The following is a 26,420-nucleotide window of genomic DNA, read 5'->3' on the forward strand; positions in this document are numbered from 1 at the left end:
TATATAATCTAGAAACTAGTCGCGCCAGCAAGTTCCCGATGGGCAACATCCACAGACGTTCTTATTTAAACCCCAAACTCTCCACCAGTCACGAACCGCAGAAGCTACTCGGATGAGTGGCAGCTAAAAGCTTTGAACTCTGTCTATCTGCCATAAAGTGCCCTTGAGGTAGAATGGGTGCAACATGTGAAACTGAGATCGGCGAAACTGCATCAATCAGTTTAAGTTGATGCAAAACCAAAACAAAGAGGTGAAAGACACAAAAACGGGCCGCAGTGCTGAGAGGAACTAACTCTGCATGAATTGATCACTAGGAGTCTCACACAAGTTCTTCTCAGAGTACGAGTCTGGTAGCGGTCCACTTGGATGTGTTTCAACCGATACAGAGAAAAAAATATGTCTGAGTGCAAATGGAAAGTCATACAACTGAACAATCAGAGTAACAAAGTGTACGACACTAATCTATTGAGACATTCTCAATAAATGCCTACGTGAGGTTTCCAGTGTTACTCTTTTGTCCATGGAGCATAGCTACTTCCCTACGGAGCGACTCCAGTCCAGAAATTTCCACAACTAGAATGTAAAAAAAAACCAAAACAAATAAATCGTTTGTGCGACAATTTTAATTGCTTAAACTTAAAAAAAAAAACAATAATAAAAAAAACATTAATAGATTTTTTTTTTTTTTTTACCAGCACATGATCAGCAGTGATAAAAGTACATACATGTTCATTTAGAAATCTGATTATACAGTAAGGCATTGCACAATTTAATAACACAAAAAAAGATTTATTTGTCTACAGTGCGATAACATGTTAAAAAAAAAAAAAACAATCATTTAAGGATATTAATGCAGGCATAATGCATTTTTAAGGTTGTAAATGACTATATCGACCTGGTTTCTCACTGCTCCATTCATGCGCACACAAAGCATGGTGCATGTGTTTTTTTTTTGTTTTTTTTTTTGGCTGAAGGAAGCAATGTAAATAGTGCACACATGAAATCACATGTAAACATTTCCTTTTGTAATGCAGGTTAAAGTAGTGGCTGGAATGAGCTCGGTTTAGTGTGATCATTACGTAACTCTTGAGGCGAATCAGTGCAGTGAGGTGGCATAGGAACAAGGGAAGAAAATGCATTTTGTTACTGGCGAACAAACGAAACCATGATTTTTCATATTTACAGCGCAGCATAAAGCTTTCTTAATATTACCATGGAGCGCGTTGAGAGGTGACCTTCAATGTCAGCATCCAGAGAGGATGTTTGTTAAGTTGTTTCTCTGCTCCTATAATGACAGATTTTTAAAACCAAGGCATTGTTTTCATGTGGCTTTACTGAACAATGACTTGTTAGGGTGAGTTCAGAGTAGATGAGAAAATAACTATAGTGAAGACAAAGGTTTGACCATGAAGTTAACTTCTGAACAACAGACTGAGAGATATCTGTACAGTCTTAGCTGAAGTTATAGCGCAGGACTTTTATACACCGGAGAGTGTCTGAGGAGTATTATTGTATAGAAGAGTTTATGGTAACTGTTGCCCTGGTGGTTCTGTTTTATGACAACCAGTAATAGCTGTTGCTACATGGACAAAATGGACAATTTCTTCTGATCCAACTCAGGTTCTTATATGAGGCATTTTAGTTCAATGCTCCACACTGTAACCACCCAAAATCAAGACAGTCAAATAAATTGGCGTGTTTTCACACTTCATATTTAGGCATTTAAAGTCTAATATGGCAACAGTTGGTAGATACTAACAAGAATTAGAAGACTATGTTTAGGAAAATGGAATATAGTATAATGGCTTCACACATACATACACACACATAAAGAAGTTGAAATTGTTTTTGCGCTGTGGACCATTTTGAATGTTAAATTGTAAAACGGAGATGTGCATTTTATATGAACACAACTATTATATAACTGTATGAATCTGACGTTAAAGCAATACGTGAAACGTCTGTGTGACCATATTATTATAATACCGGTAGAACTTGGAGCCTCTTATTGCTTAGAGGCTGAATGAAATCGATCTTCTGTGTAAATTCGGACCATGCTACTACTCGGTAGCGATCTGATAAACATACAGGACTGTTTTAATCAGATTATACAAACCTCCCTTTCCATTGCACAGTTGACGCTGACCCTACCTACGCCTATTATGTCATCCCAACATGCAGCAAAGTCACATGCTGCCTTGGAGCACCCTATATGTTGCCATGGTTACTCTGCAGCGCTTGAGTGCCGTATAAATTAGAGCAGGATGGTTGGTGAAGATGTGAATTCTATAGTAATCCACACTCTGCACTCATATTTATTTCCAAGATACTATGGAACATAACAAGTACTAACACGTAGCTCCAGACTTGCTGAATGAAAGTCATAAAGCATGAGCCTGTGAAGCCAAAGCGTAGTTCTGCATGATTTGAGAAAACTATGAGGTGAAGGATGTTTGGTTTTTGGTGATGTTATTTTCTATAAGACATTGTAAAATACATGTATTTGTCTAAAAGATGTAAGGTTTCAGTAAAGTTTAAATCCATTTATTCATGGTTATGTGTGTGAAGAGCGGTTCGTTTGGTGAAAATGTTCAGTAGTTTGTCTTGAAATGATCGAAAACACCTAAAACATGGACTGACCCTTTTTTTTTCTTTGTGTGTAGTTAGACCATCTACCTCCTCATTCCATCTTGCTTCCTTTTGTAGGGGCCTCTCCCTCTCCGTCTCTACGGTGTATGAAGCAGAGGATCCTCCGTCTCGAGCTGGGCCAGCTGCCTGCGCAGGCTGTTCACCTTGTTCTGGAGTTCCTTGTTGTATTCGATGATATGCACCATTTCATCGAAAGCCTCATCCAAACACTTGGAGGAGCGGTTCCAGCGAAGAAACACGCCTTTAAAAGGGGGAGTAGGTATCAAAACATATCATGAGGAAGTGTTTTTCGGTAAAATGTGGAGGATCATGGTCACACACAGACACATTTAAAAAAGAACATTTTAACTTCACATGGCTGTCAACTTGACATGACATTTAAATGCAGACAAACAAGTTCAAATCAATTGTGTGAAAATTGACTCCACAATCTCGCTCATAAATAGCTGAACCTTGACGCGTGGAGTGTGGAGGACATTGGATGAGGTGTGACCACAGAGATGTGCTGTATGACAGGTATGTACAGCACCGGGTGTGCCAACAACATGAGCTTTTTTTTTTTTTTCTTAAGTTACGTCAAGAGGGATTCACTTCATTACAGAGATCGCAATTACTTTATCATGTTGCTTACCTATATTTGGGTACAAAACGGTTCAAATCAATGATGGAATAATTAAGTGGTTTAAAGAAAGTTAAAATATGAATGGTGGCCAATGCTGAGATTGTAAACTGCTGACAACTTGTCCAACGTTAATAGTCAGTGTTATACATCTGCAATTTATTAAACATATCTTTTTTTTTTTACTTAAAATGTCCAGGGGAACAAAATACTTCTGAGTATCCGTCCACATGTTTTAAAAAAATGCTGATTTAAGCATTATCGTTCATGGCTTACATCTATATCATCCTCCATCCTGCTCTACATTTTCATTAAATACACTAATATTCATTAAACGCCAATTTAAATTCTTAACAAATGACCAAGCTACTAATTTATCACCCATTTTCTATTGTAATGTAGGAAATTTGGCCCTGAACACAGCACAAGCCTTTCATGAATATGCTGGATGTCAGGATTATTATTATCATTTTCTCATATCCTCCGTCCATACTAGGGGCCACACCAGGCTGGAAATCTGGATTTCTATTCAGTCTCTTAAATTGGCCCAGGACAGAGTGTCCGTCATGTTCTATGAAAGAGCTGCGTAGGCAAGATGTCACGTGCACCACTCGGTTCTCAAATGTCGTGTTCCACTTCGTATAGAATGAGGGCGTGGGTTCACGGCTTTGGGTAGTACGTGAGGCCCCTCAAACAGAATGCCTGAACCCAGTGACCCATTATCTGTCTAGACCACCCTCCCCCATCTTTTCTTCATGAATGGCCTGGTAGAGATTCCCCCTGGGCTATTTTCAGTACTCTGAACACAATTGAAATGAACTGAATCTGCAAGAAAAAACTACAACCAAAGTTTTCGTTCCAACAGCATTAAGTTTGTTTTGTAAAAAAATTTAAAAAAAAAATCCTAAACTTAACTAAACTAATTTAGTAGCTTTATAAATTAAATTTAGGTTATAAATAACAAATTCAGACTTATTTATGAAATTCATTTCTGTCAGTTTATTCTCACTATTTCAAAAATGTGTTGTGGTGTTCCCCAAGATTCGATTCAGGGCCCAGTGCTTTTTACGCTGCGGTTAAATATTGACAAAACCAGTTTGGATTTCTTCCCCATGAGGCATTTGACATGTCAACATTCAGCATCATAAACTGTTGCTACAGTCTGAAAGTGTGTAACTAAGATTAGCAAGGACTGGTAACTGGGAACAGGTAGTAAAGCGTTCTTCACCAGACAGCATCAGGGGCTCAGGCGACAGTGAGAATATCCATAATAAAAGATGTGTTTTCTTCTTGCAATATGGTTCCTAAAACACATTATCGGTCGATGTTACTGAGGTTTACCCTTCAAGACCTGAACATTTGCCTGCACATTAAAAAAAGTTTATGGTACCTGAATTACTGTAACTGTAAGTGTGGCTGAACACTGGGACGTTGCATTTTCTGGGGAAAAAAAGCTGCCATTACGGTAATTATGACGCACCGCTGCTGTTGGCTACAGGTTGGGGAGGGACGTAAGACCGGGGAGCCCCAGGAAGACAGAGTTATTTGGAGGAATTTGTTGGTAAAAACGAAGTTACTTATACCCTGGAGATGTCACGAAGGTCTTCTAGACAAAAGCACAACTTCCCGGTGTTCAGCCACACTTTGAATTTTGTCAACAGAGCAAACCACTGTGAGTTACGGTAATTCAAAAACCGGGTGCTTTAACGTATCACTAGCGATACGTTCAGGCTTTAAAGGGTTAAAACATAGGTTGGTTCACATATGACTGTGAAATTTCAAATGCATTCTTTCATTTAAATTTTGTTCCTTCAAAATAAAATGTTGTCTTCATGTATGTGACCTTCAGCATGGATGGAGATGACATTTTAATGCTACAGTATACAAATTGCTCACAGTGTCTCTCCAGGGTTGGATGGCAAATTATGAAATTATGCCATCAATGTCGCCCCCTTCTGGTAAGATGAGCCAACACCGAGATGTTGAATAACTTATGGTAACATGCTTATGGTATTTTTCACTCCCAATAATAATGGCATACAAATACTGGGCTTCAAGCATCAAGTTACTCAGGTCTGGTCACGCCCTCAGTGCATAAATTCAAATCAACAGTCGTCATCTGTGTGCATGTATGCAAATACACGGCATGTAGTCTTACTAGTCGGCACACACTGTCAGACTTTCTCTGTCAGCCGGAAGTAGCAGTCTGATTCATTTAGACACTTCATAAAATGTAGGCATTTTTCATGCAAAGGTGTAAAAGTTCAAACGTGTGGATATTAATATCTTCTTGATCTGTGATCTGCTTCAGCCACTCAAACTTCACTTTCACTTCTATTTGTGATATGATGGTAAATACAATCAGTTTTTTAGTCTAAAGAGCATTTGAGTTTACTTATGTGTCAGTGTATTCTGACCAATATTCCCTGACATTAAAAACAACCTCTAACGTCCACTGTATAATCTAAGTCACTGAACACTTTTATAAGTGACTCTTACCTTCCCACAGCAGCAGACTCTGAGGGGCCACAGAGGGCCAGATCACAAGACTGTTGGCCTCGTAGAGCGGGTTGGTAAAGTGCTCAAGCTCTTGGGGCCGATTCACCCATGACCACAGGGACACGGTCTTCTCAGGCAGAGACAGCCTGGCTCTGTGACACAGTTAGACGAGGCAGGTGTTCATTGCACTGTTCGAGCCAAACACAACTAAATCAAAAGCACAGGCGTGGTAGTTCGACATCAACCGGCTTCAGACTTACCTCTCGGCTGAACTGTTGCCCAAGAAAGTACCAAACTGAGAGGCGTAAGCATGTTCGAAGAGCAGCACCAGGAAGCTCTCGCTGAACTCGAAAGAGCATGGAAACTGGCGAAGGATCTGCCACACGCAGTCCAAGAACAGCAGGAAGACAGGAGCCTCTTGGCGAGGCTTGCTGTTGCAGAAGGCCGACTGGGCGCAGCGCTGCTGGAAAGGGTGACCTGCCTGGACAGGTGATCGAAAAGAGGTGAGTGCTCATGGGGTACACTAAAATATGTTCATACAGAATTCATAGATGCAACTCAGTTTGTCGCAAACCCTACTCTTTTTAGCAATGCCCTTAATGCCTGCCTTGGACATTCAGGTGTCCTCAATGTACAGCAACAAATCCCATAAGAAAGGGGTTAGGCAGTGCATCAAAGCTTAGGGAAGCTTACCTGGAGCCACTCTCGCTCCACCAGTCCCTGGAAGCCTTTGATTGTCCTGCAGGTCGGATCAAGGATGATCTGAGCCAAGGAGGTCACCTGCAGGGTGGAGTCCGCCCCTTCTGTGCCATGAACGAGCACCGACGCCCCCTCCCTGAGACAAACACACACACACATGCTTACGGTCAGAGTTTCTTTTACTGGTTTCAAAACAACACAAAGCAAACCAAATGCGGATCCCTGACCTGTCGATACACTGTGCAGCCAGGCAGGCAGTGGTGAGGATCTCCTTGACGTTACTCTGCCAGCTGGAGGCCTCGAGCTTGCTTAACCAGCGGTCCATGCTGTGAGACTGGTCGTTACACGCCTCCACCAGTTTAATCAGGCTCTCCTGGAGGACATTTGGCCTGGAATTGACGAAAAAGGTCACAATGCTAAAAGAGAAGTTATACATTCAGCATTTATTCTAATCTCTCCTCTTGTTATTTAAATTTCAAACTGGAGAAAAAAAGAAGAGAACCTTTCAATGGCCTTGTGGATCCTCCTCCACTGCGGGTAGTTCGCTTCAGACTCAAACCCTCCACCTCGAGCTTTGGCCTGCTGAGCAACATTGATAGCACGCGTATCAATGATGTACCCGCGCTTTCCTGGCCGCAGGGTGGCGTTGATCAGCTTCTCGTCTTCCTTACACCGCCGCCCGTTGGTGCCCGTCAGCGGCTGTCCCGCTCGCATCATCACCTGAAGGTGGAGGCCATTGCACGACTTTTCAAGAAACGGGGCTAAAACGATCAAATGCCAAAGCAGCTAATTTCCTCGTGATTTACCATGCCGTTCTTCTTGTGGTAGTAGCTAAGCACTGGAAAACGGCCGCCGTGACGGAAAGTGGCGATTTTCCTCAGTGTGTCATCGTCGATGTCTTTGGGGACTGCCACTAGAGGGGGGTACGACGGACACGCGCTGAAGTCCTTGTTGACCTCGCTCAGCCGCCACTCGTCTGTCTGAGAGAAGGGATAGCGCCATGTTAAGGGGGAGGAGGACAGAGAGCTAATCACTCAGAGCCTTCTGTTTGTGTTTTCTTCTACTGTCACAGTCTACTTACAGTACAACCAATTAACTGGGAGTATCCACTCATGGCTTCATGCCAGTCAAGTCCACATCCACATCTTTCCAGGGTTCAAATAAAACACTCACTTACCAAAACATTAGCTACACCAGTGACAAAAAGGAATTCTGTTATAAAAATCTTTCCTTCATGGCTGTTCTAATGTTCAGTTGATGTTCACACAGTGTAAGAAAGGTGGTGATTCATCTGTATGATCGTTTTAGTGTTAAATTGTAATGAATTAAACACAATAGTAGAAACACGTGTCGGTACGACACAGAACACTTCAACAATGCTACAAAGCACAGCCTCCAAAATCAAAATACAGCTGAATCTCCGAGTCACTTGAACAACCATACCATGGACTCCAAATCTTTAAAGGCGTTCTGTGGCAGAAATGTATTCCACCCGTCCTCTATGACTTCAAACATGGGCCGGTAGAAGAACGGGTACATCAGGGAAGCTGAATCTAGAGTGGACAGAGCCTTGAGGGGAATAAAAGATATTTACATAAAGTTTTAAGTACGTGCAGGTTTCATGCTGACAAATCCAGACAGTACATGAAAATAAAAAAGTTCAGCAGTGAACTGTAGGTGCAATCAGTACTCAGTGTGATAGTGATAGTAGTGGAGGAGTTTGTTTTTACCTCAATAGAGTTGGCGATGTTGATACACTCCTCCATACCCGGAATGTCGAGCTGGATCACCCTCAAATCTTTGCATTTTACGATGATGGTTCCCAAAGACCCTACGAATCTGGAAGATGAGTTCAAGGTCTCTTGAATAAAACTAGTCCTTCTACAGTAAAACGGATTAGACTCTTTGGCACACGGGCACTTCATGGCAGTGCTGCTGTATTTCGTTTCACACCTAGAGGACCCTGTAACTTAGGAAATTATTATTATTAATGTTTCCCATTCTGTGCAACACTCTCAATGAACTTCTTTTCTTTTTTAATCCGATATTCACTCTCACTCCACTAGACATGAATTGCCCTTTATACTGAAATTCCTTAGCTAAACATTCACTGCTTCATAGAGGACCATCTCTTTGGAACAATCTGCCACCATCTCTTCAAGCAACCTCTTCACTGGTAATCTCCAAAGACCAAAGGAAAAAGTATTTAATCAATCAAATTTAGCGTGGTATTATCATTTGTTTCTGTTTAGCATGGCTGTTTCTTGTAATTGTTCGTTCATTTCCGATGTAAATCTTATGTTGCTTTTGATTTCTTTTCTTATTTCTTATTCTGTACATTCTCATTGTATTTTTAACATGTACGCAACTAAACTAAACTCGTCCGTGGCTATATTCAACCCCCACCACTTCAACATTGTGTGTGGTAATTGTTTCACTTACTTAGATGGTTGGTTTTTGAATCCAACTTTCATATTGGCTCTGAGGTTGGAACGCCTACATTTCCACTCAAGATCAATACAGTCTTATCTTAGCCTCACACTCTGATGACTGATAGTACATTCAGTGGCTGCAGGAAATCCTGCTCCACATTAAGGGTGTGCTCGCACACCTTCTCCAAGGACAACCAAGGTAAAAAATAAAAATTGAATTGTAAGGGGAACACACAGGAGACATCCTGAAGTGAGATTTCCTGCCACAAGTTTCACTTCCTTTTAGCGACGCATGTGGGGACTCCATGTGCAGTTTAATGTTCTGATTGGAAGCGTGTAGTCACACACACAAAAAAAAGAGGTGGACAAAAGAATGAAAAGACAGGTGCAGCCACAACTAAATATGACTCTATTGACTCTTCCTCCATTGTTAATAAAAGCAATTTCAGCCAATGCACGCGGTGCATCTGCTCCCAATAGGAAATGAAAAAGCACTTTGACATTTTAGAAAAAGCTGCGGGGGATTATCACCTTTTCTCTATGGAGTCAATGTTTGAATGAAGCAGCCACAGCTCCTCTGTGTTGTCCTGTCTGGAGGAGAGGATCAGGTGATGACCAGTCAAACAAAGAGTCCCCTCCACAGTGGGCAGGAAAGGCCGGTGCAGGACGACTCCGTCCACCCTGGGCGTCTTAATCAGCTCTGCAAACTCCATGACCTGGTCAGAAAAGAAAAGGAACCAGATACAAGGATGTGGGTCTGTTTAATGCAGACAACACTACTGATTAGCTCATGTTCGTATCGGTAAGACAACCGAGCACAAGTCATGCTGGGCTGATATTAAATAGAAGAATCCTGCAGATCAGTGTCACGAAACTACAACAACCAGTCAGCTAGGTACAGTTAGCTTACCTGAGGAAATGAAGTGGCTAATGTTAGCTCGGTGGCTAATCGGGGCAGAAACAAGATCATTTACCGTAAAGACCGTTCGTCATTTTCAATTTTCAACCGAAATGGCAACATAACACATGCTACAAATACACAGAGCCACAGTGCTGGTTTGTCGTTGATACTAAGAAGGTTTATCATACATTTACCTGATGTTGAATCCTTTTATTTGGACGTGGGGCGAGACGGGTGCGTTCACAAAAACACGCCGACCGGAAACAAGCGACTTCAGAAAATAGACCGACGACTACTTTCGCTGCAAATAGGCAGCAAATTGGTCTTTATGTAAAAAATAAAAAAGGAAACAACCCATTTTCTAGCAAAATGATAATAATAATAGTAATAAAAGGACACATTTGATTGCATTAATCATTTTCCATTAGAGGCGTCGCAGAAAAAAATAGTAGATGGTTACAGAAATTTCACAAGCATTAATTTGTTTATTTAATTAAATGAAGACCACATAAGGCACATATTTTCATCTTGTTTCATATATCAAGGTGTTCTTTTTAAAGCCCCATGAAAACATCCCCAAGCTCCTGTATGAACAATCAGCTGATGCCAACAAAGGACGCCAGGTGGCGACATTGCAGCATTTTTGAGAGATTAATTGTACCTGGTACATCCTGCATACTTTATAAATACAGTGATTGGTTTCTGTAAAGAAATCGGCGATCATGAACTCTATGAAGAGTGAACCTGCGGATGGTTGTTGTTAATAGGAATAGGAATAGGAAAACTTTATATAGGCCTCTAGAGATAGAGATTTTCCAACCTAAGAGGAGAAAGGTCCTTGCAAAAGGGAATTCAAATAGAGACCAACCCCCCTTTGGGTTGATTTCGATGAGGGAAAAAACATATGAACAAATATTTTTATTGGGTCTGATAAAATAAGTAAAATGGTTCAGATGCATCGAAACACGTCCAGTGACAGGTATCGCTGTAGTTTCAAGTGAACGGCGCCAGTTTAGTGCAGTGGAGGTTAATGGATTTTCTTGAAGAAGCGTGGGCAGCTTGGTGAAGGAGAGGGTAACTTTGATAATGGAGGCCCACAGCACTTCCATACAGCAGAGAAACGACACGACTTGTCTGGAGAGGAGGAAAGAGAAGGCAACGGGCAGTGGCAGACCAGACAAAACAGCATCCTGGCACACAACGGCACCACACAAGTTGCTTATTTCTCACTGGAGAATCAGGAATCAGGAAAATACAGGACTGCACACACTCATAGTATGGAGCTTTAAAGATAACATGGGGAGATGCCTTCCATTAAAAACAGCAGGGGGTTTATTCTAAAGAAAAGGAGGAAAGCTGTTGCCCGGGGAAGGATTTTGTCTCAGTTGTTGGGCCTGTGAGGAGGCTCTTTAAGATCTTTAAGCACACGAAGGAACCAGACATCGACCTTTAATGAGGAGAACAGAAGAAGAAGAAGAAGAGTAGAGGGTCTTGGTGGAGGGTAAGGCAGGCCAGTTTGTTTTAGACACGTCTTCGTCAGAGCGATGCGTGTGTGTAAGTGATGAATGGTGAATCGGCACAGTAGTTTGCTTCAGCCGCAGCCTGTCTGAGCTTCACAATAGATGGCTTTAGTCTGCGCCTTTTCAGCCCACATCATAGAGCACGCTGCCGAGACGCCGGCACTCAACTGAATGTGAAAACTCAGAGTTGCTCTACGAACCAAATAACTGCCCTTCTTCTGAGCAAAATGTGCTGTGGCACTTTTTTTCTTCTTTTTTCTTTAAGAAAAAGAAGATGGGCTGATAAAAATAGCCTTAAAAGCAAATATCATTTCCACAGACTTATGTGGGATAAAATACAGTAACATCTCCTCTCTCCTAGATAAACCTGCTGTTGCAGGTGGAGTGGATTTAGCAACCGTCAAACCGCGCGAGTCCAAATCCACCACGGCTAAAATAAACGCTCCCTCCTCCTCTGTCTCATTATAGATCAGATTTTGACATTCATTGACGAACATTCGGGAACGTCGCGTGGCAAATTTTAGGGGACTGACAATTAGTGCCCACACCTACACCATTACTCACTCGGGCCTTTCACTCAGCTCCTGGTGAAGACAATCTCGTCCATGATTCACTCCTTTCCTTTAACCCTCTGTTGGTTGCTGCTTATTTTTTTTTTTACTTATGCAAAGTTATTTTGGGCATGTCCACTGAATCAGAGCGGTCTGTCAAGGCGGATGATAAATGCGGGGTGCACAGTCTAATACCGAAAGTCTGTTGTGTAAGAAATGTGTGAGAAATATTTGGGGTATTTATACTTTATCACGCTCATAATTAGATGTAGGTTTCTGGTGTTTCCGAGTTCTTCACCGAGACCTCCCCCGTCTGCTGCAGCTACACTTATCATCCCGGGGCTCAAAGGGAGTTACCAAGAAACAGTGTGAAAACCTCCTGGAGCATTCATCACTAATGACATTCGTTGCATTATTTAGGCCGGATAGAACATGTGTGCTACTGTAAACCTGGAACCTGAGCAATATCCTCCCCTATTTGCTCTGTTTAAACTTTCATATGGTTTGAGAACTGGTTTGTTTTTCATCCTCACGTGTCTTATTTCATCTCGCCCTTTCCTTTCCCATCATTTTTTTCTTATTTTCTGTCCCACATTTTATTCACTTCATTTTGCACATTTTTTTCCCTTCATTTTATACCATCGGTTCCATCATTTTTTATTTCCTTCCTCCCCTTCCTTTATTGTCCATCCTTTACTTTCCTCCCTTTCCTTCTTATTTCTGCTTCTTATTTCCTACTCCCTGCCTTCCTCCAGTCTCATTCATCCATTTCTTCTTTCCTTCCTTCTCTCTCTTAATTTCATTCCCTTCGGTCTTTCTGTGCCTTCCTTCCCTCGTTCATTCATTTCTGCTCCTTCTGTCCTCCCTTAAACCTTTCCTTCATTTCATACCTTCAGGTCCTTCACTTCTTACTTTCTTTTGTTCATTTCCTTCTTCCTAGTTTCCCTCCTTCCTGTTCCTTTCCTCATCTCATCCCTTTAAATCTTTAATTCTTCTCTATTTTAAACAGGTGAGTATTTGTATAGCAACAGTAACACACACACATACACACACACACACACACACACACACACACACACACACTCACAAGTTGTGAAAGTACAAAATATAAAATAGTCTACAATGAATTTGCTACAACTGATATAGTTCAGAACTCACATCCTCTTTCAACTACCCTCAACTACTGCTGAGGGTCATTTATTTCCTTACTTTTGGAGGCATACACTGATCCTGCATAACATTATGACCACCTTCCTAATATCGTGTAGGTCTACCTTGTACCTCCAGAACAGCTGTGACTCATCAGAGTGGACATGGGCCTTCTGAGGGGATCCTGCGGTGTCCGGAGGCACAAGCGAGACCTGCACTATATTAGTCATAATGTTATTCCTGAACTGTGTATGATCAGTTTATTCCGTATGGTCAGTGATAGCTTTAGGGAACCACTGACACTGTTTTGGGGTTAAGAACAGAACTGGGGTTAAGCTTAGAGGAAGTCCGGAGAGAGGAGGAGAAAGAGAGCGAGTTCAGCACTAGACAGTTCCCATCAAATCCAAACAGGCAGAGCAGAGCCGAGCAGGCGGCGGCGGGGGGGTGAAGCGGACATGATCCAATCAATCTCTCACTGGATATGTCCCTGCATGGCGGCTCCGTGGGTACAGTCCAATCACAGTTGTTGAGCCTGCAGCGGACTCGCCACCTCGGTAAGCTTTTTGCTTTCCAGTAAATGCTTAACCCCTTGGCTGCTGCTGAAAGAGAATGCTGCACAAAGGGAGAAAAGCCCAGAGAACCCAGAGAGATCAGTACCTCTTCCTTCTTTCCAAGATGTGTAGAGTAGATGTTGCTCGTAGGAGCTGTCTTCTGTAGTTCTTTCGGTTTTGCATAGGCACGGGAGCTTTTGCTGCAACAATTGGCGCCAAACTGTGCCACTGTGAATGATATTCAGATGTTCAAACAACGGAAAAGTCTTCCTCCGGTTGTGAGGAGAGATTATGCATGCAGACAACATATCATACACCCCTCTCCTGCATATTTGAGAGCTTCAAACGAGACACTAGATGGCAACCAAGTTGAGCGGGAGAGACGGCGTGTGTGTATGTGTGTGTGTGAGTGCGCGTGAGAGAGGAAGGAGAGTGAGTTTGTGTATGTGTGTGAGAGAGAGAGAGAAAGGAGGGGAGAGGTGGGGGGATGAATTACGTCGGCGTGGGACAGTGGAGGGACGGTCTGCTCATGGTACTCAGTTTGCAGCTGGAGGCGAACTGCAGTGAGGGGAAACAACTGAACAGCGGGGAATGAGATTAATGCGCAGGTACAAAAAAAAAATGCTCGCTCACAGTTGGATGCATGAGTAACAAATTAAATAGTTTGAACTTGCAGATTAGATTGTCGTTACACGGTGGGAATAGGACTGCAGCGGAGGGAGAGCAAGACAAGATGTGCTGCGTCCGTGGTGCCACCGGTGCGCCATCTGGGGACAGAGCGAGCGGCGACGCGCTGACACCCCGGTTTTAGATGGCTCCAACATTTGGGGTGCAAAACAGGTGTCAGGGAAGTGTCGTCACGAACCCCGGAAGCCGGAGGAGGTGGGAACATCAGAGGGAAAGATGGCAGCGAAATCCGATGGTCGCGGGGTCGTCACCGGTTTCGCCCAGCTGCACAACCTGGACGAGGTGGTGGGAACGGGAGAGGACGACACTCGGAACGGCAGCTCATTCCACATCTGCCACTGCTGCAACACCTCGTCGTGCTACTGGGGCTGTCGGAGCGCCTGCCTGCATTACCTCCGGGGGAAGGGAAAGGGGAAAGGGAAGGGGAACGATGCGGCGCGACCACCGCAGGAGGAGCGCCTCTGGCTGGACTGCCTGTGGATCATCCTGGCACTGCTGGTGTTCTTCTGGGACGTGGGGACCGATTTGTGGCTGGCCATCCACTATTACCACAAGCAGAACTTCCTGTGGTCGGGCCTGACTCTGTTCTTCGTGCTGGTGCCCTCGGTTCTGGTCCAGATCCTGAGCTTCAGGTGGTTTGTCCAGGATTACACTGGGGGAGGACTGGGTTGCGTGGAGGGGCTGAGTAGTCGCAGAGCTACAGCCAGTTTGCAAAGAGACAAGTGCTGCCGCCTCTCTGTCTGGGTCTGGCAGACCGTCATACACATCTTTCAGATGGGACAAGTGTGGAGGTAAGACAAACTTTGCGTTTACGCTTTAAAAGAGTCAGTTAAACTCCCCAAAGCAGAGCGTCTCCGGCTCCTCTCGCTCTTTCCATCCAGCCAGGCTCCTAACCTCCTCTTGACTGTCACCTGGTTTAACCCGAGCTTGTGTACATGACTGGGGTAAAAATCAGCACCACTGTGATGCCATCACGCTCCCCTCCCAGTGTCCACCGCTGCTGTGGCACACAAGTCTGTATTTGCGCTCCAGTGTATCTTGGCCAATTAGTGACATTTTACGCGCTTATGTCGCTCTCTCAGCCAAGCGTGTCAACACTAAACAGCCACGTCTGCACAGTATTTGCACCGCCGGGATTGTTTCATCACAGTGCGCCATTGCGCTTGTGTCGGGAGGGAAGGGAGCTGTTTGTTCAAAGAGGGCCAGGTAGTATCCGAAAGCTTGTGCGCGAGCGTGTGCGCGAGCGCCTGTGTGTGAGTGTGTGCGTGTGTGTGTGTGTGTGTTTGCGTCAGGCGCGCCGTTCACATCAGATACTCCAAACAGAGGCCAGACGAGCATCTGTTTTCACGGCTCACAAAACTACCCCCCACCCCCTTCCTCCTCCCCCACCACCACCACCACCACCACCACACACACACACACACACACACACACACACACAGACATGATGTCATCTATTCCTCTGCGACGCTCGACGTCTTCGGTCTCCAAATCCGCTCCTTTGGCCGCACACACCGACGCGTCGGAGAGCGGGGAGATGCTCAAGGTGCACGTCTCCGCGCGTAATCTGTGACATGATGCGGCTACTGTAGTAAAATGTGACACGGGCTCGCGTAGCTCGTTTGCTCGTTTGCTCTGGCGAGGCTGTTCTCTCGGAGCTTCTGAACAGCGAGTTGTTTTTGGTGCAGACAGACGCAGTGGCTGGCATTTAATGGGGAAAAAAGTAACGCGCGACAGCTGCTCTGAGAGGGCTGCCAGTGTGAAAAAATGTAAAGCAGCTCGCTGCGAGAGCCAGCGGAAGGGGTCAAATGATTGCATCCCAGACGCCCTGTTTTTTTTTTTATTTTTTTCGAGAGTCGAATATTTTTCTGCATCAGACACCGAGACGGATCCCTCATACTATTACAGTATTTGTGTTTGACAGCAGGCTCTGCTCCTCATCAGACAAATGGATTTTCTAAGCCATGATTGTGTTGCAGTCTAAAGCATGAGTACATCTGTGCTACAGGCTAAATTACTCACATGCTGAGGCCAGGAGTCAAAACTAAACTGAAAATCCATTGACCTTTTTGCCACAGATTTCAAATGCTGTATCTCCTTGTCCAGCTTTAACAGATTCTCCCTATTCCAAAGAATGATCCTAATTCCCTTTTAGTATGCCTCGAAAAGACTCAGCCTCACACAAAGTTAAATTTAGCTGCCGCTGGTGCATCCCCCAGTCAAGATGGGTTTTCCCAGAATGAGAAAATCCGGCGTGCGTCCTCCATCGGTCTCTTTCTGAACCATACCCGAAGGCTGTTATATTGATCAGCCGCATCTGCTCAAGTTTATTTACCCCGGCGTGGTTCAATTGATTATTCCGCTCATATCTGTAGTGGGAAGACGACATGAACAGCGCTGTTTACTGGAGGCCGGTCAAAGGCAAGTGGTGGTGCTGGCGGTTACAGTGGTGGGGTAACCTCAGTGAACCTTTAAATGGAGACACAGCGAGATGCCTGTGATTCACCTGAAAGAAACCAGAAAAAAAAATATATCTATTCGTGTTACATTAAACTACCGCATTATTTATTTGGTCATGTCTCACACTGTTTAAGTTATATATCAATAAATCGTAATTTCTGGCTGTGTTCTACCTGGATATGAGCTTTTAGGGTTCTGATAGTATCAATCACAGGCTTGGCTTTGAAGTCCAGTGTTTGAACATCCTCCCCAAACAAGGTAGCTCAGCACTGAGTGTTTCAGAATATGAGAGTATTAATAAGCATGACTGTGATTTTACATTTGCATTTGTGTGTGCTAGGTGTCAATCAAATTTTTATGGGACAGAGTACATGTTTATTAGTGTGTGGTCGGGGATGGTTCCTTGCCTGTTTGCTCCTAGAGTCTATGGTCCTCCAGTGCACATTATAGAGTAAATCAGAACAGTTTTAGGGAAAAATTAGGTGATAAAAACGCAATGTATATAAAAATAGCTTCCACCTGCAGCTGGTTAGCATTGTTTAGCACGAACACTGGAGGATGTGGGGGGTAAAAATCCTAGCCAGACAAAATAAACAAGCACGTAGAATACTCTCTCATTTCCTCCTGTAGTCTCCGGTGGTTGCCCGGTAACTGCTCCCATAAGCCTGAGGGCAAAACTGTGAAAAGTTATCAGCAACTTTAATTTTCAATTTCACTTTTACAGGAGCGGAAGTAAAAAAATTCACCGAAGATAAACCGAAGCTAACGAAGGTAAAGCGACCAAGGAAGTCGGGGAAACATAATGTGTCAGTGCGCGTGTTGTGACAGAACAAAGCCCGGGGCGAGGGATCATTGTCAGGACGCTTTCTCCCTTTGGACATGATCCACCTGGCTGCAGCTGAGGGTCAAAAGCTGTTCTTGTCGGCTTAGTGGGAGTTCGCAACCTAAGACCCACGGGTCTCACATTTGATGTGAAGATTATTAGACACTGTGAAGGGCCACCATGTCAATAGGCAGCATATGTTAGGAAGTCATATCACTAGTATATAGTGTGGTGTGCACAAACAGCACCCTAAATCGCTTGCTTTAGGTTTTAGCTTTTGATGTGACACATTTACACAGATGAAGCATTACATTATGACCACCTTCCTAATAATGTGTATTGTCTCTCTTGTGCCTCCTTAACAGTTGTGACTCATCAGAGAATGGAGGGTGTCCCATGGTGTCTGGAAACATGACGTTGTTAGTGGAGGTCTTTGGGTCCTATGGGTTGAGAGGAGGGGTCTCTGTGGATCATCCCACAGATACTTGATCAGTTTGGGACCTAGTGAATTTTGAGGCCAGGTCAACACCTTGTGCTGTTTTTCATGTGTTCTGAGTTGTCCCTAAACTGTGTGTGTCTGTGTCAGGCTGCAAACTGCTGGGGATGGCTGCTACCATCCAGGAGTGATTGCTATGGGGTGGGGGTGTCTGGTCTGGTCTAGGTGGGTGGTACGTGTCTAAGTTACAATTGCACAAATGAATGTCAGGTCCAAACGTTTCCCAGCAGAACACTGTATTGTCACAAGATGTTATTTACTTATGTTTGTACGATTTTGTGACTGAACCGTGTATTTATTCAGTTATGTTATGTGGAGTAAATGGCATTCCTCATGCCTGGATTGCTTATACAGAAAGGCAAGATGGTATCGGTTTGTGAAATGTTTTGCCTTCATTAATATGAGAAAATCAGGTGAAGTGCTGACAGGAGTCAAAAACGCCACCTCATCATGTCTCATTACTTGGTTCTATTTTCAAGTCCACATTTAATTAGCTGCTTTTTTTCCCTCCCCTCTCTCCTGTGGGCATCTGAGGGCCGAGCTGATGACAGAATCGCCGGGGCTTGTTTTTGCAGTTATCTCGCTGTTAATTGTTGACAGAACGGGGAGGATTCCTCTCCCATCTGTAATCCCGCTATGTCACCGGCTTTCCACAGCTCTTTCATGTCCTCCCTCCCCGTGAATCACCGGCACCGCTGATGGTGTCTCCTTAAGCTTTAGAGATTCTGCTCACACACGCTCAGGCACACATGCACACAAACGCACACACAAAGTGGATCGCACATACACAGAGGTCTCCTGGCGGTAAGATGGACAGCTTAATCAGTGTAAGCCCAAATTAGCGTCTGACTTGGAAAGAGTTGCAGCCATTGCCTCCCCCTTAAGAAACCCATGGAGAAAGTTTTAGGAAGCTCTTCGTTGATGGGAATTCCCAGCTGAACCGCCCGGTGTGTTGTCTACTTCTTCCCTTTTAAATCTCTAACAGCTCCTTGGGAATGTTGCGTAACTGTAGACATTGAGCAAAATTACAACAGCGAAAAGAGCATTTAAACATCACGCCTCTTATGGGTTTGTCCACATTTGAAAAAAAAAAGTGAGTCTGCTGTAGTTTTAAACCGACCTCAACACGACCAAATGTTTCAACATGATTCAAATGTTACATTTTTAGAAGCCCATTATACAAAGAAAAGCTCAGTTTACGCGTCACATCTGCGAAAACATCTGTAAAACATCTCTGCAGTCGGTGGACTTTCAAACCAGAGGTGCAGGGTTTAAAAGAACAGGGATGCTGCATTGCATTATGGGAAATACATGATCCAGCATTCATTAACGGTCCATATATTTCAGCCACTGTTGCCTTAATTGTGCTCATTGATTCTTAAAGTAGTCTCTTGTGAGCGTTCATTTAAACCCATATTTAGAAATATGGATCAGGACACCATGCAGCGGATCTTTACATGACAATTCTGCGTTGTTCAGTGTGGATCCAAAGGTGGCGAGGACATTTAAGGGACCTGTCTGTGGTGATAAACCTTGGATTCTCACGTCACTCTCTATGTTTAAGTCCTCAGAGCTGACGCCTTAAAGATGATGGAGAAGATGGGGATGATTTGTGTACTGTGCAACAAAATTGTCTTTGTGGGAGCTGTCCAGTGCTGAAACTCGGACTTCGGACAAATTTGATTCCTGTGTCAAATTATACTGAATAAAAAAAAAAGAAACTGAATATTATAGGGAGTGTATACATGAGAGCGGCTATTGATTGCACTCTCCCTCAGGAATATACAACTGTATATGTGGCACAGCGTCGTAACCACAGCGAATATGATATCTGGAAAATGTGTGTCATGTTTTGATATGCTAAATGATATTACGTTTGATATTGTATTAATAGATTACGCATTTGGGCTCCTGGATCTTTCGTAAATGGTGGAAGAGACTTATATTACACCTACCTTCTTGACCATGTATTTGCCAGTATGCAATGCTGAAATGTAGGCTATATGCTAACTACAGTATGTCCCTGGGAACCAGAGTGCGTGGGTTGTACTATTGCATTTTTGATGGAGTAGAAAAACACAACACATTTTAACAGAATGCCACAGAGATCAGACTGTTACCATATACACCCACCAGACACAACATTATGACCACTGACAGGAGAAGTAAATAACATTTACCACCTTGTGACAATTTAGTGTTCTGCTGGGAAACTTTTGGACCTGACGTTAATGTGGATGTTTCTTAGACATGTACCACCCACTTAGACAAGACCAGGGACCCCCCCACCCCATAGCAATGACACTCCTTGATGGCAGCAGCCGTCGATCAAATCGAAGATCATGAAAAACCATATGACACCCTCAGAAGAGCCATGTCCATTCTCCGATGGCTCGCAACAATTTTGGAGGCACAAGGGAGAAGGTGGTCATAATGTTATGCCTGGTCGATGAATACAAAGAGAGGTCCAACAACTCTAACTAGTTGAGCAAATGTACAGCTTTTAGGTTTTAAAATCTTGAGCTACTTGATTTCTCCATTCATCTTTCACAGAAGTCAAACAAGTGGGGATTCCACCCCCCCCTCGCAGCTTTACTAAATGTTTTAACACCACAAGTCTGGTCGGTGGGTTTACGCTTTAATCCAGGACAAGCAGGCTCACCGCTCGGCATCTCGAAGATATCGCCACATGGCTGACATCTGCCTCCGTCTCCCAGCCTGGTAAATATTAATACAGGCTGCGAAGGAGTCGACCAAAGCCTCTCTTGGCTGACTGGGCTGCTTGCAGTAGCCAAAAAAGGTTTTGTAGTCGCAATGAAGCAAGATATTTGAGATGATACAATGCAGCCAGCTGCCTCGTCATGGGAAAAAAAATAAATAAATAAAAAATAAAACGCTGAGCGTCTCGGATGGATTGGTGGCAATCCATATAATTATGTATTCAGTGTTTAAAATGGCGAAGAGATAGATGGGAACATGTTGTTCCCTCCATAGCGGCGGCATTGGAGTATTTTTGGAAGGAAGGGAATGGCTGATAGACGGCTGAGTCTTGCTGGGCAGCTCATTGTGTTTTCTGGCACAAAAAACAAGCCGGGGGAATCTCCTTTAAAAATGCAAGTGTTGTTCATTGTTATAAAGGCATCTGAAAAAATACTGAGGATTGATGTTCGCATGCTTTTTTTATAAGATAAATTCAAATACCAGAGCCCACAATGCATTCTATTCTCTGAAGAACAAAAAAAGATAAAAAAGGCCAATCACATCTAACTGTGTCGTGCGTTATTTACAGACGGCACATTAAACTTCCATCGCTGCTCCGGAACGCATCAGTATAACGCTGCTCGTTTTCTCATTAGCAGTGATAACAGGGAACAAACCTTTAAAGCCAGCTCTCCAAGAAAACCCCCAATTACACGACGGAGAAGCCTATCAAAACGCGAGAGGAGCCGGCTTTCTTGGGAACGCGGCGCAGCTGGGGGTAAAGAGACAGAAACACATAAATGGCAGAAAAATATGTGCTTCAGTTATTGAAGTAGCAGACTGAATTGCTTTTTTGCGGTTGTGTGTGACTGGGATTTGGGTTCAGACTGGGTGACTGAATTGAAGTCATTGAGTGTGCTCGAATCCAAATGTTTCACCTCTGAATAAAAGAAAAAGCTGGGTGACTGATCTGTGTGTCATAGAAATATGTGCGTTTTGATGACACATGAGAGCAAACCTCTTGGTGTCGTGTTCAAATAAATGGTGGGAGCGAAATTAAAAATTGCGTGAAAGTTGCGACAAATATTTATTGAAAAATCAACTGCAGGTGTGCATGTTCTCCCTTCTCTTCAGGTATATAATTATACACTTTTTCATATGGACACAAACGTTGGCTCCGCCCACAAGACGAATGGGTTTGTCATTTGTGCACAGATAATCGGCCTCCCACCAGCTTTTCTTTATAGGGGCGTGGCTTAAATTTGCCCAAAGTGACCGATAGCATGAGGTTGGAATGTCAACAGAGGATGCACTAGCAAATAATTCTGGGATTTATGTTATTGGCAGAGCATGCGCTATATGCTGGCAGGTCAGCTCTAGTAGACATTTCCTGTTATCTCGCCAAATGTAATCACATCGTGGGACAGATTTGGCCTGCGAGCCTGAGTTTGACATCTACGTTCTAATAGCTCATCGCTATTTCTACACTGTTACTGTAGAGTGCTCTTAAGAATTGAAAAAAAAAATAAAAAATCCAATGATGGCGCCCAATTTATCCACCCTCAGGCCGTCATAGAAACCTCAAGGCCCTGATGTCACATTCTTGCTGCCTCACCACTCTGGTCAACAGGCAGGTAGACGGGTCACCAGACAGAGATCTGTACACCGATCACATGCATACACCGTGTGTGTCCGTGAACATACACAAACTCCACCCGGAGGCAGCAGAAAGTGACTCTTTTTTTATGTACCTCTTTATATGCGGCCTCACACCGCAGCCGCGCTCCCACTCAGCGAACACACGGGAGCACACACCTCGGCAGAATTACACATTTCCATGTCCTGTTTCTCCAGGCACTTAGATCAGAGAGAGGTGGTGGAGCCACAATGAACTCGTCCTCCTCCCCGCTTTGCGCTTTTTTCAAAAACCCGCTCTTCCTCTCTCCCCCCGAAAGCACAGAAAACAACTCTTACTTTTGTCTGTAGGCTACATAAAAACTGCTTTGAAGACTCCTGAACCTTACGGACCTTACCGACACATACACTTACCACTTCTGCTACAGTTACACAATCTCTCTTTAATCTAACATGCAGTGGTTTTATTAAATGACAAACACAATTACATCAAACCTCTCTCTCTATATATATATATAAAAAAGTCTCTAGACGTATTAAGCCAACTAAGAAAAGCAAAAAATATGCAGTTTTTGTTTGGTCTCTGTAGCTAATTGTTTATATAAATAACCAGTTCAAATGATATTTTCCGGCATAAATGTATGAATAATTAACTATGTGGCTGCTTTTTCAGTGACAGGTGAGGGGTAGTAGCAGGTTGTTAGCTACCTTGCTGCCTTGGCGTCATCACTCATGCTCCAACTCTTTGGACATTTTTTGAATTATCTGGGAGTTAGTTGGACTCTTCTGTTAGCAAGGAATGGGTGCACAGGTAAGGCCTTACATGTCACAATGAAACAATGAACTGGAGGACTGTTGTTATTTTATTTTCAGTCGATCCCATAGACACTGTCCTGCCAGAAAGGGCAGTAGATATGAATGTCAGGTCCAATTGTCTCAATATATTCATGCATTCCCCATCGTCTCTGACTTCATTCAAATCCAACCTTTTCCTCTATATTTGCTCCGGCATAAACCCGCCAGGCTGAGAGTATTTTTCAGTTTGCTTCAGTGTATGTTAACATGTTTGCAGTCTTCTGCTCGCTGCAACTGTAGCTCCGCGCGCTCGTGGAAGTTGGCTCGCGACGACGTGGGATTTATTGACTTTGAAGTCTGTTGTTTGTTCAGCGTGGTGTGTGCCTAGTTCTGTTTGGCAATTACATCGCCTGCATCAGTTCAATTATCGCTCCTCGCTACGACCGTCTGCCATTTCTTTTCTCCTCTTAACAACAACCTGAATCGGCCCTGTTGCCACTTTGCCACTCGCAAAAAAAAAAAAAGCTAAAAAAACGCTTCTCGTGTGATGCGCATATTTCCACATTACTCCGCTGCATGTTTTGCTCAGAGGAAACCATTACATGAGCCCGGAGGATATCCAGCGAGAGCTGAAATACTCGCATGCAAAGGCTATTTTTCATCCGGAGTCCCTAGCCTCATACTTGCCTCTCTAATATATATGTATGCCTCCGTTTTCTCCTGCAATAGGTGAGGTCCACGCTCCCAGATGTGCTATTTGAGATCATCATATTTTCTCCCTGTATGCTCTCTCTATCCATTAGTGCTCCTCATAAGCTTGAGCCACCACACTGCCATCTGTCTTCCCTGCAAAGTTAACATATGTTTTTATTTTTATCCCTCGGTATCACTTAAACCTATTAATGTTCTTAGTCTCCTCATAAAGCGCGCTATTCCCCTCCATCTATCGTGGACGGAGACAGCACACCGCATGCTCCTTCTTTCCTGTCTCACCCTCTCCTCGTTCGCCGTCTGCGGAAAAATGGTCTCTCTGCACTGTGTGCTCAAAAGCTGTGTCCCTCACCACTAGTTAAAGTCATCATGCCTCCTCCCTCTCCTCCATCTTTCTCTTTATGTCTAGGCCTCTCTCACTGTGTTGCCTTCACATAAAGCTGCACTTGACCTCCATTTCTGTCAAGGAAACTGGAGCATCTGGCTCCTGCCCCATTACAACTCAACACCTCCCTCCCTCCCTCCATCGTCCTGCCATACCACCCATCTTATACTCCCTACGGAGACCATTTTCAGATCTCCTACATTCCTTCCTTCATTCCTGCTCCCCTTCCTTTTGACAAAACGTCTAATTTCTGCGGGAGACTGTAACACCTCGGTTCACGAGTCAACCTGTGGCTTAATGGTCTCGCCTCTCCCACTACATGGCATTCCCTCGGACTCGCAGCTTTGCACAGGTCCTTATTTATGCTCTGCTGAAAAGATTGCGCACAAAAGAGCAAAATCAATACGTACGCTGCAAAAAGAGCAAGGGTGCAACCTTGAGTGTAACATCTGAAAAGTCTCGAAAGGGACAATGACAAAAAAAAGACGGTACTGCAGCTGTTACTCCAGCATTGTTAGACGGATTCTGATATTGCAGATCCCACTGAAAACCAGCACCCCACTATGCATGTGTGGTGCAGAGTTAAACGTCTCTTGAACTCAGAGCGAAATGATTCACATAAAACTGTGAGAGACTGTTCTCAGTCCAAACAGAAATACACTGAATTGAATGAGAAGGTGCGTCCAAACGTTTGACTGGGAGTGTAGATGCTTTTCTCTTGGACTGATCCCTCAACCAAGGATAATTACTGTAATGAAATAAACTACAACACTTTTATCCAGTGTGTGGCATACAAACAAATGCCTATTACATTCAAAGCATGTGCAGAACAAGTTGATACAATGCTGATTAAACTAATCAGGGTTTTAAATCTGGTCTTTGATCCCATCATATTAGGCAGTAATAACACAGCTTTGTCGGCCAGCAATGATTTGTTGGCCAGAGCAGAAGAGGGAAGACGCTGCAGAAACGGTAGTTACAAATGTAACTTGGGTTCTATGAAGTCTGTAGCAGCCAGGAAGAGTGACCCTGAACCTTCAGTGGCGTGCAAGGAAAGTTTCTGATTCTTCAGATGAAGAAGAAACTTCAGCGAAAGGATTATAGTCTAAAAAGGAACACAACGGAGAGCAAGGACAAACAACTGAGAATAGCATGGGCGCGTCTCTTCAAAAAAAAAAGTGTAATTACTCTCCCTGCCAGAAGGAGGAGACAAAATTTCTGTGCTGCAACTTTAAAAAAAAAAAAAAAAAGAAATCTGCATTTAAGTGTTTTGATGGAAAGTCAAAATACATCTTCAATCCAGATCTTACATAAATAATACCAATAATAAAAAAGGACTCCATTCACATGCACAAGAGATGTCGTTTCTGCAGGATGTATAAACAGCTAGTTGAGCTATAAGAACATGGGGTACATTGTCAAACCTTTTTCTGCCTGCTTTTCTAACTCCTAGCGGACAAAACCTGGTTTAAGGCTTAAGGTGAGGTATCTCAAAAGACTCTGACTTACAGTGTGGACAAGCTGGTGTAGAGAATAGGAGAGACCTTACAGCCTGAGTTTTTTGCAGTGGCACTAAGTTGCAGTCACTGATATTTAGATCAACCCTGGGCAGAAGTGATTTTTGCTTAGCAAGGTGTTCCACTGAACAAAAGTGCTGCAGTGTTGGTGGGCTGGGAAGCTAGTGGGGGGTCAAAGACTTGTCACTGAAGTGCTGGCTGCTGTTATTTTTGTTGGGGCACCTCTGCTGAAGGATACTGAGGCTTTTGGGGGAGAGTTTCGAGTCAGTCTCATTTACCTTTTCTTCAGGTAAAAAGCAGTGGCTCACCCGTGTCTCCATGTGAGAACAGCAATCTGCAGTCTCTACTATACCAGTACAACATCTGGTCACTGGTCACTTAGAACATAGTACAAGGCAGTAACAGGCACATGGACTCATCAGAAACTAGATCCTTTCCCATAAAGCGTTAATAATAGGTGTATAAACAGGTAATAATGTATGAATAACCTAATATTACATGGATTGCTGGGTCAGATTGCTGTTAGCGTTAACCAAAAACCCCATTGAAAAAACTGTTCTTTTTGATGCCGTCTGTGCTTTTTGGCCGTGTCTCGGAGGCTGCATTGACAGCGTTCAGCGAGGACCACCATTGCTTGAGTC

The 26,420-nt window shown here is 43.7% G+C and overlaps 2 protein-coding genes across 4 annotated transcripts in view; one reads left to right on the top strand and one right to left on the bottom strand.

Annotated features, from left to right (window-relative positions):
- Positions 1-605: 605 nt before the first annotated feature.
- On the bottom strand, positions 606-10,097 carry mtmr9 (myotubularin related protein 9). Of its 3 annotated transcripts, none has more exons than XM_047574254.1 (11): positions 9,994-10,097; positions 9,430-9,614; positions 8,197-8,305; positions 7,910-8,035; positions 7,273-7,446; positions 6,969-7,186; positions 6,694-6,855; positions 6,461-6,602; positions 6,028-6,248; positions 5,768-5,919; positions 606-2,890 (listed from the first exon to the last, which is right to left on the bottom strand). In XM_047574254.1, the coding sequence occupies exons 2-11, from the start codon at positions 9,609-9,611 to the stop codon at positions 2,727-2,729; spliced, it is 1,650 nt and encodes a 549-aa protein (XP_047430210.1). In that variant the 5' UTR covers positions 9,612-9,614; positions 9,994-10,097; the 3' UTR covers positions 606-2,726. The 3 variants fall into 3 exon arrangements, with proteins under 3 accessions (XP_047430210.1, XP_047430211.1, XP_047430209.1); XM_047574255.1 differs by having other exon boundaries at positions 9,988-10,011; XM_047574253.1 differs by lacking the exon at positions 9,994-10,097 and adding an exon at positions 9,809-9,961.
- Positions 10,098-13,051: 2,954 nt separating this feature from the next.
- xkr6b (XK, Kell blood group complex subunit-related family, member 6b) overlaps positions 13,052-26,420 on the top strand; it is a 59,323-nt gene continuing 45,954 nt past the window's right edge. The window contains exon 1 of the mRNA XM_047574494.1: positions 13,052-15,048. Coding sequence (XP_047430450.1) covers positions 14,474-15,048 — 575 coding nt within the window. The 5' untranslated portion in view covers positions 13,052-14,473. The remainder of the gene's footprint in view (positions 15,049-26,420) is intronic.

This window comes from Mugil cephalus, chromosome 21 (assembly GCF_022458985.1).
Source record: "Mugil cephalus isolate CIBA_MC_2020 chromosome 21, CIBA_Mcephalus_1.1, whole genome shotgun sequence".
NCBI classification, from domain to species: domain Eukaryota; kingdom Metazoa; phylum Chordata; class Actinopteri; order Mugiliformes; family Mugilidae; genus Mugil; species Mugil cephalus.

Excerpts from the sequence above, each read along its gene's own strand:
- mtmr9 (XM_047574253.1), bottom strand. The coding sequence starts at position 9,868 with ATGATCTTGTTTCTGCCCCGATTAGCCACCGAGCTAACATTAGCCACT. Across the intron at positions 8,306-9,429 it reads ATTGACTCCATAGAGAAAAG|ATTCGTAGGGTCTTTGGGAA; the intron begins GTGATAATCCCC and ends CTCATCTTCCAG. Across the intron at positions 7,187-7,272 it reads ACCACAAGAAGAACGGCATG|GTGATGATGCGAGCGGGACA; the intron begins GTAAATCACGAG and ends CTCCACCTTCAG.